This window comes from Mytilus edulis, chromosome 3 (genome assembly GCF_963676685.1).
Source record: "Mytilus edulis chromosome 3, xbMytEdul2.2, whole genome shotgun sequence".
Lineage (NCBI taxonomy): Eukaryota > Metazoa > Mollusca > Bivalvia > Mytilida > Mytilidae > Mytilus > Mytilus edulis.
The window spans coordinates 6,424,986-6,442,552 of NC_092346.1; the positions used below are offsets into that span (position 1 = coordinate 6,424,986).

General features: G+C 32.5%; 1 protein-coding gene across 8 annotated transcripts in view; it reads left to right on the forward strand.

The window, feature by feature from the left end:
- LOC139514132 (ral GTPase-activating protein subunit beta-like) overlaps nucleotides 1-17,567 on the forward strand; it is a 50,125-nt gene that overhangs the window by 465 nt on the left and 32,093 nt on the right. For 2 of the 8 annotated variants that reach the window (XM_071302890.1, XM_071302892.1), the window contains exons 2-8: nucleotides 6,614-6,833; nucleotides 7,494-7,692; nucleotides 8,402-8,566; nucleotides 9,348-9,368; nucleotides 11,202-11,441; nucleotides 15,440-15,706; nucleotides 17,187-17,327. In XM_071302890.1, the coding sequence (XP_071158991.1) occupies nucleotides 6,630-6,833; nucleotides 7,494-7,692; nucleotides 8,402-8,566; nucleotides 9,348-9,368; nucleotides 11,202-11,441; nucleotides 15,440-15,706; nucleotides 17,187-17,327 (1,237 nt within the window). In that variant the 5' untranslated portion in view covers nucleotides 6,614-6,629. Of the gene's footprint in view, nucleotides 1-6,613; nucleotides 6,834-7,493; nucleotides 7,693-8,401; nucleotides 8,567-9,347; nucleotides 9,369-11,201; nucleotides 11,442-14,994; nucleotides 15,030-15,439; nucleotides 15,707-15,736; nucleotides 15,793-16,040; nucleotides 16,135-16,224; nucleotides 16,305-17,186; nucleotides 17,328-17,567 lie in introns of those variants that run through there. The other 6 variants (XM_071302894.1, XM_071302891.1, XM_071302895.1 and 3 more) reach the window with 5 other exon arrangements.

A 17,567-nucleotide genomic window follows, 5' to 3' on the forward strand; every position in this document is an offset into this window, starting at 1 on the left:
TAATAACGGTAGATTTTGGTTTATGACGATACTTTTAGACAATAGAAAAAAATTGGGACTTATCTTCCCCCAAAATGCTGTTTACAATGAATAATTTCAGACCTTTGACGAATAAAAAAAGGGAATTTTGACGAAATCTCAGAAAACTTTAAACCAATATGGCGCAAATAGCAGCCAGAAACGATTGTTTTATGCCTGACATTAAAGGGCATTTCTACCCTTACAGTTGTCAGAGTATATAAAATGATATCAGATATTATTATTTTTCCCAATCATAAATGTTGTAAATACATGTAATGAAATGATTGATTGTTATTCGCTGTATGTCCAAAGGCACATAGTTCTTGCATATTCAAGACAAAAATTTGAAATCTAGAGGCTTATTTCAAAGGACAAGGAATGTAATAGTGATGACTGATGTTCTGTCTTTGGTATATTCATTTTAAATCATTAGTAGAAATAGAATACTTTCAAGGAATGTCCTCAAGATCCTTTTTATGACATCATTCTAGATAGAGGAGGTTGCATGTATCCCTGTACTTTTAAGTTTATAAAGCCTCATTATGCACAATTAGCTGTTCCATTGGTAATTAATTGCAATTTCCGATTATCAATTATGAGAATTTAATTTGTCAAATAACTCGGCAATACAGCATTATTTTTTTTCAACTGCTCTCCCAACATGGGGAAGAAGTTATGCTGCCCTAAAAGGCACATATGATTTTCACTAAAACCTATGTTTTTTAATGGTAAAGCAAACAAACTTGAAAGTGGTCCATTTACTGTAATGCCATTTTTCATATTTAACACATTGTAAAAGACAAGAGTGCCAATATTTTTTCCATGTCTGTACACATGTTTGTATCTCTGAACTCTCCTTCTTTTATCAGATTAAAATTTTGGTATTTTACAGTCACATCAACTTGAAACTAACAAGACCATGTTCATTATGAAGTGATTTTTATTATGATACAGTACATTGTATTTAGCTCTTTCTGAATATATATAGAAAGGTGAAATTACAAGCCAAACATAGTGTCTCATTGAATTCAGGGCTCACACTACTTCAGAATTATAGGGAGAAGTGACTTCTCTTTTTGAAACTGATAGGGAGAAGTGGTGAGATTTGAAAGAGAAGTGCTTATTTGTGTGGTGCGCTACAATGTTTGGATTTTACAATAGTATAAAGGGCCATATGTCAATAATGTTCTTTTTATATTGTTCAATTCATATCTGAGTAAAAAAATTACAATTAAAGTAACATTTGAAATTAAAAGTTGTTGAATTTTTACTAAGGTTCTTGTGAGAAACTACCAAATAAATATCTAGCACTAAAAAAATATTTTTTTATTTTAAAAAATGTAAAGAAAATTATAATATATATCAATTACAATTTAATTGAAAATTATCGTGTGTATGAAATTCAGTGTTTCTGATAAAAAAATATAAAAGTTATTAAGCTGGGCCATAATATATTGATATTAGTGTAATAGTCTTAGAGGTAAGCAACTTTAATCAATAGTTTGAAACAATCCATAAAAAATATAGGAAATTATATACACCAATCAATTAGATGTAACCAAAAGTCTCTTAATGCGTGTGGAATGTGTAATTTTTCCCTTTGGGATCAATATTCTTCTGTCAGCTGTTCCATCCGTGCGTCCGTAGTAATTATTGTAAAAGTACAGATTTCGGTCATAGCTGGTCTGATTCATATCCATAGTTTAGAAATCGGTCAATGGCGGACGAATGCAAGAAAATTTACAAAAATAAACGATGTTTGACAAGTTATTTGGAAAGGAACATGACGTTTTTAATGCAATAAATGGATTAAACATTTACTGGAGGCAGCTTTTATCACGTTTAAATGAAGTAACAAACTTATTTTGCTGCCGAAATTTTGGTTGATGTACGTTTTCGAGTAACAAGCACCGGAACTTGCGGAAATGCACGAAGTGATAAAAAGTTGTATTTTTATCAAATAACCTGCTCCACACTGCGAAGACAATGCTTCAACCTCTTTTCTAAAGATAATGAACTGTTTATGTCTGAATTTCTTAAATTATCAATAAAAAATTGATGTTTCATCAACTTGGTAAAAATTGAAATGTCCGATGACGGAAGCGACTGAAAGCGAGTATCGTCAAGAACAGGGCTACTTGTTTTCGCTTTTGGGGGTTGGGGAAAGCGAAGTGACGGTCGGGAAGGCGACTACTTCGCCCAAGTCGCCTGGTAGCGTGAGCCCTGATTGATAAATAGTTTTTTTTCTAGTTTTTTTTATCTTCATATAAAAGTTGTAAATTTCCTGTTCTCTCTGTACATTTACCATGTTTACATGTATTTGTATTTTCTTTTGGTTGCTTTGTATTATCAATATCATAAATTTATGTACAATTCTGTGGTTCATTTAGCTTTTGATAAAAATGACATATTTGTCATTGTTTTATATAAAATTCCATCAGTCACCAACACTACTCAAGGGAGGTTACTTCATTTCATACCATCATGTAAAATAGAGTTGTTTCCCATTTTTTGGTGTTTTTTTTCAAAACAGATCACAAATGATTTTTTTTTCAAATTTTATAGTTTATTTTTATTTATCCCATTTCTAACTCTACATTATGTACTAATTGTAAAAGAATGACAATGATTTACTCTTAGTTTTATACTATTTACTTTTATATTAAACATTCCTTCCCAAACATTTACAAAGCAGCTTGACAAGTCTTGCAATTTAAAATATGGGAGATAACTTTCAAGTTATTGATACCATTAAGGTCAAATCAGCAAATAACTATAAACTTTAACTAATATAAGCACATTAGCAGATGTATGATATACCACTGCTAGTCCATTTAAAAAAACCATAGATCTCAATATCCTTGTACTAAAGCAAGGGTAGTGAGTGCTCTGTGCCTTTTTCTGAAGTTGATACATGTAAATTAATTATTTGTGTACATATCAATAAGTGAAATTGTATGGATTCATAGTTTGGTTTATAACATTTATAGAAAGAAAGTTATACTAACTTTATAAATAAAAAGTGTCTGTTTTGTTTTTATTTTAGCACATATTTAAGTTTTTGAAAGTTGCAATTTTCTTTTTTTGGTAGGAATTCAAAGTTAATTTTATTTTAGGAGGCAAAGTGAAAAGGAAAAGGAAGGATCACTACACTCGTCTGTTTTAATAGATCACAACTGTCCCTGAATTGAACAAATAGGATGGACACACATGATATTAAATGCTTCCAGCACTGTGAAAAAGGATTAAACATTTTATGCTTTAGAGTCCCAGTTGTCTGCCCTTTGTGTGGAGTTGAGGTTGCATGTACTCCTTGCAGGATACCTCCATACATCATCTCTACACCATTGGTCAATGCCAAAGAATATCCATGTTCAGTTATCATCAAGCCAACATTGGGGACATTTCTACAAAACTATAGTAACAATTCGGACCTTCATGTTGGTGTAACAGACTCAGGCGGTTGTACTTACGATTTCAATGAAGAAGGAGTAAACGTTGGCACAGTATGGGACCAGTGTTTGGTGATGAGAATGATCAACGAAGATTACAACTTACAAAGTCAATGGGACTATGTACTTAGACAAATAGTACAATCTCAAACATGGAGCAGATCTAGATATAATGAAAACTCACATAATTGTTTTGATTTTGTTTTAACCTTTCTGCACTCTTGTGACCTTCAAAGGACAATTCAAGCAATACAATCCAAAAAGACATTTTGTGAAGAACTAGTAATCAAACACACCCACAAAGCCGCTGTTTATATTTCTATTTATAGAAAAGTTCAGAAGAATGGATTTTACATTCAAAATGTGAACTGACAAATGAAAAACTATGTATTTTACCTATTTACAGGTGGTTCAGACTGTATATTTATCTTTTCATAGAAAAAAAACTTGTTCAGATTTTCCATTTTAATAGACAAAAAAAAAACCAACCTCCAAACAAAACCACTTGTTGAATTAACATTTTGATTTAAAGCATGAAAAATGAATGAAGTGGATCAAATTTATATTTTTAAAAGTCAATATTGTTTTATTGGTTGTGGTGTATTTAATTTATTCTAGTCAAATATATACATGTATGTACACAATGTAACTGCCATTTATTTTTATACATAAATTTATAATTTTTATTGTAAGTTACATTTGTGTATAATGAATCTTTTAAATAAAATATGAGGTCCATACTTACATGACTTAAACCATTTTATGTCAAAAGTTTGAGATTGTAATGTCTCCAAACTTTTCTCAATTTTTCTTTTCAAAAAAGTTATGGAGGCCCAAAACGTAACATAGTAATGTATGATACTAAAAATATGAAAATGGAATACATAAATACTTATGGTCAAATATTTTTCTCTGTCATCTGCTTTGAAAAAGGCTGTACAACATAAGAAGATGGAAACATTGCTTATTTGAATGAAACTAGAATTGTGACCATGACCTTGAAAACGGGATTTCAATATTAGAATTAAGAATGGAAATTCATTTCACACCCTTGGACAGCATCCTTTGAAATTAGGTTTTATTGATAATTTTTCCATGCAAAAAAAAAGAAGCCTGGAATAACTGAATATGGTGTCACCGTGAGTGAGTGGTTCGGTGTAAAACATTTAAAATACCATCTTGTTTCTATAGATTATACTAGTAGCATCACATCCATATAACACAACCTATATAAACATCACATTCAAGAAATATAGCACCACATAACCATGTTGCTAAAAGTCCTTCGAAGGAACACTGAATACTGATTTACAACCGTTTCATATATCATCAAAACAAAAAGTGGTATTTAAAATTGAAACACCCAGACAATCACCAACATTCACTGTAAAAAATCACGTCATAGAGAGATTTCTTACTGAATCAATGATCACTGTGTGCACTGTGAAAAATCATTTTAAAGATAGATTTCCTACCGAATCACTGTTTTCACTGAAAAATCACCATAAAATGAGATTTTTTACTGAATCATAGTGTGCACTGTGAAAAATCACAAAAAAGATAGATTTCTTACAAAATCACTGATTGCACTGTGAAAAGATTACCACAAAGATCAATTTCTTACTGAATCATTGTGTGCACTGAATGTTAAAGTTTTAAGATAACTTGAGTCTTAGCAGTCAAACATTCAAAACTTTTATTAACAAACATTCCCAATTCCAAGGAAAAATTATAAGTTAAGGATGTCTGCTGGTCATGTTTTTGAATTCTTGTCATATTTTCGATTTTCTCAGGTTTTATCCATACAAATGTATTAAAAAAAAATTTACACGAGACCCCACTTTTGTCTTCATAAATCTGTTCAATAGATCATTTATGACCATTTGAATTTTTTGTCATGAAATCCTTGTTATTTTTTCTTGGTTTAAAGGGTAAAAAACAATTCCAATGTTAACAAATAGTAAAGTCTGAAGAAAACCCTTTTCCCGCCATCTTCTAAATGTCTCGTATTTTGAAAACTACACACGAGACTATCGATTTTATTACTTAATTTTGTTTAAATTTCAAAGTTGTTTTCATTTTAAGCAACCACAAGAAATCCTTGTTATTTTAAATTAGAGCAGCAGACATCCTTAACCCAAAATCTAAAGCTCAAACACCAAAGGTACACAGAAAAACAAAGGGTTCACAATAGTCTTTAAAACACCACATACACTCTGGAAAATAAAGGGAACCATATTTTTAAACCACACAGAGACTCAACAGGACAAGCAACACTACAGTCCAGAAAACAGCCTTAAAAATAAAAAAATAAGCAAAGCAAACCAGAAAAAAAACCCGGGATGAACTCGGGAAAGTTCGTGCTCCTGCAATGTTTTATATGTTGATACAGCTGTTCAAAGTGTTTTGATGAGCAAAAAGTGGATAGGTTAGAAATTATGAGACTGAATTAAGTTTTATAACATCAATATAACCATATACATTGTGATATAAAATGTTATTCTTGAATTAGCATGCACTCAATAGAAAGAGTCTCATTTTAATATGGAATCATGGGAGATCAATGGATTTTAAAAGCTTTTGCATGCTTTTATGCTTACTTATAATGAGAGCCTGATAATTGACATTTTTGACAGAAAATACACTTTTAAGATGAGAACGTGATTTTCTGTGGTTATGTGAATTTATTGTATGGGTGCAATGAGTTCAGCTTTGGAATTTGGAAATTTTAAAGCTTTTCTTAGTAGAGTGCATTGCATTAACAAAAACAAATAATTACAAAGCCATGATAATTTAGGGAGCTACCATTTGATTTTTATGGGGGGGCTAGGATGAAATTTGAAAAAAATAGGCAGGACAGGAGTTCTGAGTAAAAAAAAAGGCAGGATGAGACACTTTGCCAAAACAAAAGGCAGGATGACAATTTTTGAAAAAAAGTCAGGACAAACTAATAAAAAAAAAGGCAGGACCGAATAGAGTGAAAAATAAAAAGGCAGGACAGAGATTACAACTAAAAAAAAGGCAGGACAAAATTTTTTATCCTAGCCCCCCCCCCCCCCCCCCCCCATAAAAATCAAATGGTAGCTCCCTTAGACTGACTGGTGGTTTGTCTGCATGTAAATATTCTTTATAATCTATAGGTTTTGTAGTGGCATCATGTATTGTGAGTGGGCCTCACTGCAAGGAGAAATACAATGTGACAAAGCTAACCAGAGTGTGTTACACAAGTTCCCACCGACAGTTGGAAGAGATGTTGCCTACACCGTGGTTAAAAGTATTGCTCAGAACTTGAGCCTTGCTGGTAGTAACTCAGAACCAAGTCACCTGGTATCTGACAAAGAAGTCAAATGGACTATGGAGGTAAGTTATATCAATACATGAGGATTCATTTATTTTCGTTGAGTTCATGAATATTTAATTTTATTTAATTTTGTGGTTTTGCCAAAGTCTGCATACAAGCATTCAGGAAATTTGTAATTCTTTGACATTTAATTATGTGTTTCATCTAGATCTGTATCCACAACATCCACAGAAATTGGTATCCAACTTTATAATAATGAATCTTCAGTATACAATGGTCTATACTGTTCTTGTCAGTGCCCTTTAGACTTTAAGCACCATGGTAAAATTATTTCTTACGTTTCAATATTTTTAGCCTTGTCAAGGAATTATTACAAATAGAATTGACAAATATACCTGGTAGATTTGATAAATTTATCATATCAATACTTTTATTAGTTCTTATGTTTTTGTTTATATTTTTGGACTATATATACATTTCCAAACATTACCCGTTTTAAAAATTGTTATAGTTATTCAATGTTTAATTTATTTGGGTTGAGCAGGGCCTTAAAAGAGGGACGAAAGATACCAGAGGGACAGTCAAACTCATAAATTGAAAATAAACTGACAACGCCATGGCTAAAAATGAAAAAGACAAACAGACAAACAATAGTACACATATGCTTCTACTCCTTTATCATATCATGACTTTTTATCAAATTGTTTACATTTTTCCAGGTATTATGTTTTGGTTTAAGTTTACCTTTAACAGAACAGGACACTATTAAGGAGTGTGTTAGTGTGTATTGTGATTGGCTGTCAGCATGTACAGAACCCAAGGCCTGTGTACCGGGACCTGTCAGGGAAAACCCTAACCCATATACTCAGGATATTATACATCATTTACTCAACTTGTTTGTTCCAAGACCAGGATCAGGTATGCATATGAAGCCAGACATTTGGTATGAAGTCCGTTATCCACTTATTTAATAAGACATTTGATTTTACTGAAACAAAGGTTGCAACTACATTTCACAAGGTTGACAAAATAGCACTGGGTCAATAAAATGTTATTTTTCATTTTTTAAGCCCATTATTTTTGTACTCCCTCAGATTCTAGTTAAAGCTTCCCAAATAAAAGGTATCGAAATAGATTTTAAACTTTAAAAATCTTCTGAAATGAATCTAGTATAAATTTAGTATTTTATTTCCTTTTACGTCAAGAAACATAGACCATGTGGCTAAATTGGAACATATGGGTAGAATGCATTTATTTGCTTTTCAAGAAAATATGACAGATGCAATGAGCATTTAAATGGCATTTTTAAGCCATTCATTAAGATATATTTAAAAGCAAAAATAATCATTGATGAAAGATTTAAGCAAAAAAATAACAGATGAGCGATTCAGGCTTTCTTGAGAGCCTCTTGTTTCATAAAGGGCAAAATTGTATTAAATGACAGTATGATAAAACAACAAGGGACTGATAAACTGGCAGAGGACAGGCTATAAACATTCTTACATCACTTTTAAAAAACTATTTTTTAAAGGTAATTTTAAATAGTGCAATATTGGAGGAATTTCTGGTGATTTTCTGTACCTTTTGTTTATTCATTTGTTGAAAGTTATATGCTATTTCCTTTTAGTTTTGGACCTTGTTAAAAGACAAGCCTTGCTATGTCACAGAACATTGAGAGCTATAGAAGAAGTTGCTACAAAGTCCACCATTTTGACTAGGGAGACATGGGAAACTTTATTAAAGTTTTTATTGGCTGCCAATGATAGTCTGCTATCACCCCCTACAGAAAAAGGTAAAAGGTTAAAGATGGAAAAGTCAAGGTGCCTCTTGTTGCATCATGTTTAATTATATGACCAGACACCTGCTTTGAATACCAGAGTTTTGTTGAATGCATATCGAGATTTTGAATGGTTTTGTCAAGTTATATATATGCCATTATTGAATTTGAACTTATATTTTTAAAAGATTTGTAAAGCTATAGATTAATATATTAAGCCACTGTTACTGATGGAAGTCATCAATGACTGAATGAATTTAATTTAAACTTGTTAGATAATGCATTTTGTCATATTTTAATTTATTTAAAAAATTGAAGGAAGACTTAAAGAATCATGTGCACTGCTGTTAGAAAACCCTGAAAATTGAATTGAATGCTGAGTTAGATCCCCTTATAATTGAGTGTCTGGATGGTGTCTTCTGTATTCTAATTTTTAAGACATTTTTCTCTATTCTTGATAATTTTGTCTTATACATGTATTCTCCCTTCTTTATATTTTAATACCCAATTTTTCTCTATTATTCTTTTTGTCTTATTTTTTTTTTTTAATTAATTGGTCCAATATACTCTATTATGTAAACCCCATCCAGACCCTCATAATCATAATAACTGTCTGTACATAATAAACATTGCTTAAGTATATATCTCTGCAGTTTATGATGCAAAATTTAACACTTTTTAAGTATATTGATGTTTGTGAAACATAATAATATTTCTGCACTTAAAGTGATTTGACATTTGATGATTTGGTATGTGTAGTATAGAATTTGCATGTTTTTTGTTTTCCTTCATGCAGACGACACTGGGCTGAGTTCATGTAAGTGTTTCAATGCTTGTAACATGTATATAGTGTACTAACAGTATCATTTCTCATCGGCAGACGCTAGGTTCAGATAATTTAAGGTACATAAAAAATATTCATACAATGAAATACTTCCTAAGAACTGTAAATTCACTTATCAAAATTTTTCAATTGTTTATGATATTTTTATGTGAAAATGACCTATGTGACCTTGATGTAAAGGTCATTTGTCATAGATATTTTGCTCCTCAAGCATAAAATTGTAAACTCGAACTAGTTCAATAATTTATGTATTACTCATGTTTTTTTGTTAATTAAAATAAAAACCTGTATCAGATTAACTTATTTTGCCAAATGTCATTTTTTTTCTTCTCTCACAATTCAAAACTTAAACCATTTATATAGATGCTAGCTTTGATGAAAAAAATATAATTGAACTAAACAGTTGCAATGAAATGGTTACCTGGTAACACATGCTTGGTTTTTGCTGTAAATTTTTTTTCCCTAAAAAGATGAGAAATGATTTGGGATATTGTAACAGAGTGTTGTGTGGTTGCATGTATTAGGATACTTTTTCAGCGGATCTTTGGATGCAATTGAAATGTTTCTTTACATTGATGCAATTTATAAAAAAAACAGAGCAAAGTTTTGCTAAAGCTTGTTTGCTGTGAGGTAGTTTATAAATTTTTGACAGCTTTAGACTGTATATTTTATTATCTGGTGCTAGTAGTTTTGCTTTCTCATAATTAGATGTTTCAAAAACAATATTCTAATAATTTAAAGGTGATAAATTATGGTTAGTCCTTATAATTTTAATGCCTTGTCAATGTTGATGATAGTTTTAAAAAACCTTGAATTTTGAATTATTGAACAAACATTTTGATTAATCATATTAGTTGAAATGAGGGCAGACATTTAACTTCATTTCCATTTCCATCACATAAAAATAATGGTGGGAAAAACATTATTTATTTTATATGACATTATTTTCATCTACATTTCTGTGAAATCAGCATATTAGAAAGAAATGCATTGCTTGTGTTTTGACTTTTACTGTAGTCTTTAAAATACTTTTGCGGGGCATTTGTTTTTAATATTTTCTCTCTAATACCTTTTCACAATACATATCATTGAATGGATTTTTCAGCATTGAAGATTTACTGCTTGCAAAAATCTGGGAATTGCCCCTTATAATTTCTATTCTAAATAACATTGTTTCATTTGGTAACAAAAAGTAAAGTTATTGCAGAAGAAAAGTTTTAAAGGATAGACGAAACTGTAGGTTATTATTAGTTATTGTAAATAAAGAAACTGGTCAAACAGGGTTAACAATCACAAAATTGCAACAAAAAAGGACATTATAGTAAAATGTATGTTGTGTACTTGGTAATTTTGTTTTTTTCAAATGGTGACTTTTTAGTGCTATCCAAAAATTGTTTGTTATGGTCCATCCCTGTCATTCTTTCATCTCATTTATCAAACTTTCGTTTTTAAAATCTGAGGGATATCTTATCTATATGTGAAACATCAAATGTTTAGGACATTTACTAATTACAAAGTGTGTCTAGAATTATTTGTTTTACCCAAAATGCATAAGTGTTTAGATTATTATATCTCATAAAACTTGCAATCTGATAAATAATTTCGATCTCTCTTACTCTCTTTCGTCATTTTAATTATAAATGACAGTTTTCAATGCATACACATATTCCCCGAAAAAAATTAGGTATTTATCTAATTATCTTTCATAAAATTTTCGATCTGATGAAAACTCTCTCCTTCTATTCTACATAATTTTGAATATCATGCAGTTATCCAGTTGTAATCTGTTTTAACTTCCTATTACAGATGATATTGGTGACCATTTATGTGAGAGAGTATTAAGTGTGTTATTTGAGATCTGGTTGTTAGCCTGTTACAAATGTTTTCCCTCGCCCTCATTATGGAAGACTTTCAGGAACATGTGTGTTAACTGGAGACACCATGAGACACTAGTAGTCCAATGGCACAAAGTCAACCATGCACTGACAGCCAGGCTACTCAAGTTTTTATATGGACCAGGTTATCCTATATTACAGCTTGGCAATGGTAGGTATAACTTTATATGGACCAGGTTATCCTATATTACAGCTTGGCAATGGTAGGTATAACTTTATATGGACCAGGTTATCCTATATTACAGCTTGGCAATGGTAAGTATAACTTTATATGGACCAGGTTATTCTATATTACAGCTTGGTAATGGTAGGTATAACTTTACATGGACCAGGTTATCCTATATTACAGCTTGGCAATGGTAGGTATAACTTTATATGGACCAGGTTATCCTATATTACAGCTTGGCAATGGTAGGTATAACTTTATATGGACCAGGTTATCCTATATTACAGCTTGGCAATGGTAGGTATAACTTTATATGGACCAGGTTATCCTATATTACAGCTTGGCAATGGTAGGTATAACTTTATATGGACCAGGTTATCCTATATTACAGCTTGGCAATGGTAGGTATAACTTTATATGGACCAGGTTATCCTATATTACAGCTTGGCAATGGTAGGTATAACTTTATATGGACCAGGTTATCCTATATTACAGCTTGGCAATGGTAGGTATAACTTTATATGGACCAGGTTATCCTATATTACAGCTTGGCAATGGTAGGTATAACTTTATATGGACCAGGTTATCCTATATTACAGCTTGGCAATGGTAGGTATAACTTTATATGGACCAGGTTATCCTATATTACAGCTTGGCAATGGTAGGTATAACTTTATATGGACCAGGTTATCCTATATTACAGCTTGGCAATGGTAAGTATAACTTTATATGGACCAGGTTATTCTATATTACAGCTTGGTAATGGTAGGTATAACTTTACATGGACCAGGTTATCCTATATTACAGCTTGGCAATGGTAGGTATAACTTTATATGGACCAGGTTATCCTATATTACAGCTTGGCAATGGTAGGTATAACTTTATATGGACCAGGTTATCCTATATTACAGCTTGGCAATGGTAGGTATAACTTTATATGGACCAGGTTATCCTATATTACAGCTTGGCAATGGTAGGTATAACTTTATATGGACCAGGTTATCCTATATTACAGCTTGGCAATGGTAGGTATAACTTTATATGGACCAGGTTATCCTATATTACAGCTTGGCAATGGTAGGTATAACTTTATATGGACCAGGTTATCCTATATTACAGCTTGGCAATGGTAGGTATAACTTTATATGGACCAGGTTATCCTATATTACAGCTTGGCAATGGTAGGTATAACTTTATATGGACCAGGTTATCCTATATTACAGCTTGGCAATGGTAGGTATAACTTTATATGGACCAGGTTATCCTATATTACAGCTTGGCAATGGTAGGTATAACTTTATATGGACCAGGTTATCCTATATTACAGCTTGGCAATGGTAGGTATAACTTTACATGGACCAGGTTATCCTATATTACAGCTTGGCAATGGTAGGTATAACTTTACATGGACCAGGTTATCCTATATTACAGCTTGGCAATGGTAGGTATAACTTTACATGGACCAGGTTATCCTATATTACAGCTTGGCAATGGTAGGTATAACTTTACATGGACCAGGTTATCCTATATGACAGCTTGGCAATGGTAGGTATAACTTTACATGGACCAGGTTATCCTATATGACAGCTTGGCAATGGTAGGTATAACTTTACATGGACCAGGTTATCCTATATTACAGCTTGGCAATGGTAGGTATAACTTTACATGGACCAGGTTATCCTATATTACAGCTTGGCAATGGTAGGTATTACTTTACATGGACCAGGTTATCCTATATTACAGCTTGGCAATGGTAGGTATAACTTTATATGGACCAGGTTATCCTATATTACAGCTTGGTAATGGTAGGTATAACTTTACATGGACCAGGTTATCCTATATTACAGCTTGGCAATGGTAGGTATAACTTTACATGGACCAGGTTATTCTATATTACAGCTTGGTAATGGTAGGTATAACTTTACATGGACCAGGTTATTCTATATTACAGCTTGGTAATGGTAGGTATAACTTTACATGGACCAGGTTATCCTATATTACAGCTTGGCAATGGTAGGTATAACTTTACATGGACCAGGTTATCCTATATTACAGCTTGGCAATGGTAGGTATAACTTTACATGGACCAGGTTATCCTATATTACAGCTTGGCAATGGTAGGTATAACTTTATATGGACCAGGTTATCCTATATTACAGCTTGGCAATGGTAAGTAAAACTTTATATGGACCAGGTTATCCTATATTACAGCTTGGCAATGGTAGGTATAACTTTATATGGACCAGGTTATCCTATATTACAGCTTGGCAATGGTAAGTATAACTTTATATGGACCAGGTTATCCTATATTACAGCTTGGCAATGGTAGATATAACTTTATATGGACCAGGTTATCCTATATTACAGCTTGGCAATGGTAGGTATAACTTTACATGGACCAGGTTATCCTATATTACAGCTTGGCAATGGTAAGTATAACTTTATATGGACCAGGTTATCCTATATTACAGCTTGGCAATGGTAGGTGTAACTTTATATGGACCAGGTTATTCTATATTACAGCTTGGTAATGGTAGGTATAACTTTACATGGACCAGGTTATCCTATATTACAGCTTGGCAATGGTAGGTATAACTTTACATGGACCAGGTTATCCTATATTACAGCTTGGCAATGGTAGGTATAACTTTACATGGACCAGGTTATCCTATATTACAGCTTGGCAATGGTAGGTATTACTTTACATGGACCAGGTTATCCTATATTACAGCTTGGCAATGGTAGGTATAACTTTACATGAACCAGGTTATCCTATATTACAGCTTGGCAATGGTAGGTATAACTTTATATGGACCAGGTTATCCTATATTACAGCTTGGCAATGGTAAGTATAACTTTATATGGACCAGGTTATCCTATATTACAGCTTGGCAATGGTAGGTATAACTTTATATGGACCAGGTTATCCTATATTACAGCTTGGCAATGGTAGGTATAACTTTACATGGACCAGGTTATCCTATATTACAGCTTGGCAATGGTAGGTATAACTTTATATGGACCAGGTTATCCTATATTACAGCTTGGCAATGGTAAGTATAACTTTATATGGACCAGGTTATCCTATATTACAGCTTGGCAATGGTAGGTATAACTTGATATGGACCAGGTTATCCTATATTACAGCTTGGCAATGGTAGGTATAACTTGATATGGACCAGGTTATCCTATATTACAGCTTGGCAATGGTAAGTATAACTTTATATGGACCAGGTTATCCTATATTACAGCTTGGCAATGGTAGGTATAACTTTATATGGACCAGGTTATCCTATATTACAGCTTGGCAATGAAAGGTATAACTTTACATGGACCAGGTTATCCTATATTACAGCTTGGCAATGGTAGGTATAACTTTATATGGACCAGGTTATCCTATATTACAGCTTGGCAATGGTAGGTATAACTTTACATGGACCAGGTTATCCTATATTACAGCTTCGCAATGGTAGGTATAACTTTATATGGACCAGGTTATCCTATATTACAGCTTGGTAATGGTAGGTATAACTTTATATGGACCAGGTTATCCTATATTACAGCTTGGCAATGGTAAGTATACGTAACTTTAACTATGGATTTATAATTATTCTTTGGATACAAATTTTCATGAATTTAATGGGTAAATGTAACACAAATTAAAACTATATAATAAAAGGTTAAATGATGTAACATTTGTTTTATAATTTTCTGTTCTTGAACTTAAGTTCGCCTCAACCAAATATTATGAAACTTAAACACTTAAATGCTTATTATTCCAAATCTCAGATCAAGTTCACATTCGGGTAGTCTCATTTTTACTGTTCTTGATGCCCCTTAACAATGTTATATGCAAGATGGGGCATCATCCTTGTCCCATGGACCCATTCTCCATTCCTTTTCTTTGACAGTTCTTTTGAACCAATACTTGCAATTATCATGTTGAAATGAAATTACTACATATTTTTGCTTTCTTATTTCAGTTCAAGAGGAGGGAGGATCACAGCTGATACCAGATGATATGTCTTATGACACAATAGCCCAATGTTGGTTCAGATACCTCCATGTATTAAACAATCCAGTCGACCTATGTCATCCCGATATCATTAGTAATACACCAAAGTTCCGTCAACATGCCATGCCAGGGAATGGAGTTGTAGACCCTATACAGCATGAATGTCTTAACAAACTACCGTACATCTTCTTCAGGGCCATGAGGGGCATATCTATAATGGTTAATGCATTTCTAGGTAAGGATATGAATGTCTTAACAAACTACCTTACATCTTCTTCAGAGCCATGAGGGGCATATCTATAATGGTTAATGCATTTCTAGGTAAGAGTATGAATGTCTTAACAAACTACCGTACATCTTCTTCATAGCCATGAGGGCATATCTATAATGGTTAATGCATTTCTAGGTAAGGATATGAATGTCTTAAAAAACTACCATACATCTTCTTCAGAGCCATGAGGGCATATCTATAATGGTTAATGCATTTCTAGGTAAGGATATGAATGTCTTAACAAACTACCGTACATCTTCTTCAGGGCCATGAGAGGCATATCTATAATGGTTAATGCATTTCTAGGTAAGGATATGAATGTCTTAACAAACTACCGTACATCTTCTTCAGGGCCATGAGAGGCATATCTATAATGGTTAATGCATTTCTAGGTAAGGATATGAATGTCTTAACAAACTACCGTACATCTTCTTCAGAGCCATGAGGGCATATCTATAATGGTTAATGCATTTCTAGGTAAGGATATGAATGTCTTAACAAACTACCGTACATCTTCTTCAGAGCCATGAGGGCATATCTATAATGGTTAATGCATTTCTAGGTAAGAGTATTGCAGTTCGATGAAAATTCAGACCAAATTGCAACTTCAATCAAGCTGTACATAAACAAGAATTAAGTAATTATCAATTGACAGCTGTAATGTATATGTTCTATCATTATTTAGAAGATAACTTGGACTTTCCGATTTGAATTTTTTTTGAGTTCATTATTTTTTTTAATTACTTTTTACTTGCTATTAAATTCTCTTCATTGAGAAAAAATGAAAAAGATTTAAATTGATGAGGTAGAACAAATAAAAAATTTTAAGAAATATTTAGGTGAATGACTTCTAGGAGATTTGTCCCTTGAGTATTTCTCTTAGACAGCAACCCAATGACACAAATGATCCAAATACATCTAGAAGTTTATAAACTGTTTTCAACAATTGACAGTTTGTTCAATTTCTCTTTGTCCAGAGTTTAAACAAATATGAATACGTAATTAGATAAAATTGAAAACCGAAATAGAGAATATGTCAAAGAGACAACAACCTGACCAAATAGCAGATAACAGCAGAAGGCCACCAATGGGAATTCAAAGCAGCCAGAAAATCCAGCCCCAGGAGGTGACCCTCAACTATTTCTTTTATACTATTCTGTTTGTACAGTGTAACCTGTGTAATCCAACACCAGAATTTTTTTTCTGATTAAGCAGGATGTCTGAATATTCAGTTTTTTTTGCAAGGATAGGCATATTTTGGGACCATGAAAATGTGTTGGTTAAAGCAGGATGCTGGAATACTCAGATGTCGGATTAGGCAAGTTATACTGTATGTATAATATATATTATATTGATGAACAGAATTAAGTATAGAATCTTAAAAAACACTCTTAAAAACAAAATATAGTTTCTTCTTTATAACACTTGTTGTCTCCCTTTCCAGGAATTGCTCAGTCAGTCAAAGCAGATGATGAGTTATATACATCACAAATAAGTCGACAAATACCTGGTCCTTCAACTCCACCAGGACAAAGAAAGCCAGGTCGTCCTATATCATCTGTTATAGCTGGCACTTTACAGAAAGGTAAAACTATGAACACTAATGATTGTCTATAGGACAGAAAACCTAATTGCTCTGCTGTCAAAGTATTATTGTTAATTTGTTTCCAATTATCTCAGAATTTGTGGTTCCATACGAAATTGAAATAAAGAACCCAATGAAATGAATTGAATCTGGACTCTAAAATATGAGCTATAAGTGGGTGAGACAGCAACCAAACAACTTACAACCAAAGGTATCTAGAAGTCAAAATACAATCTTCAA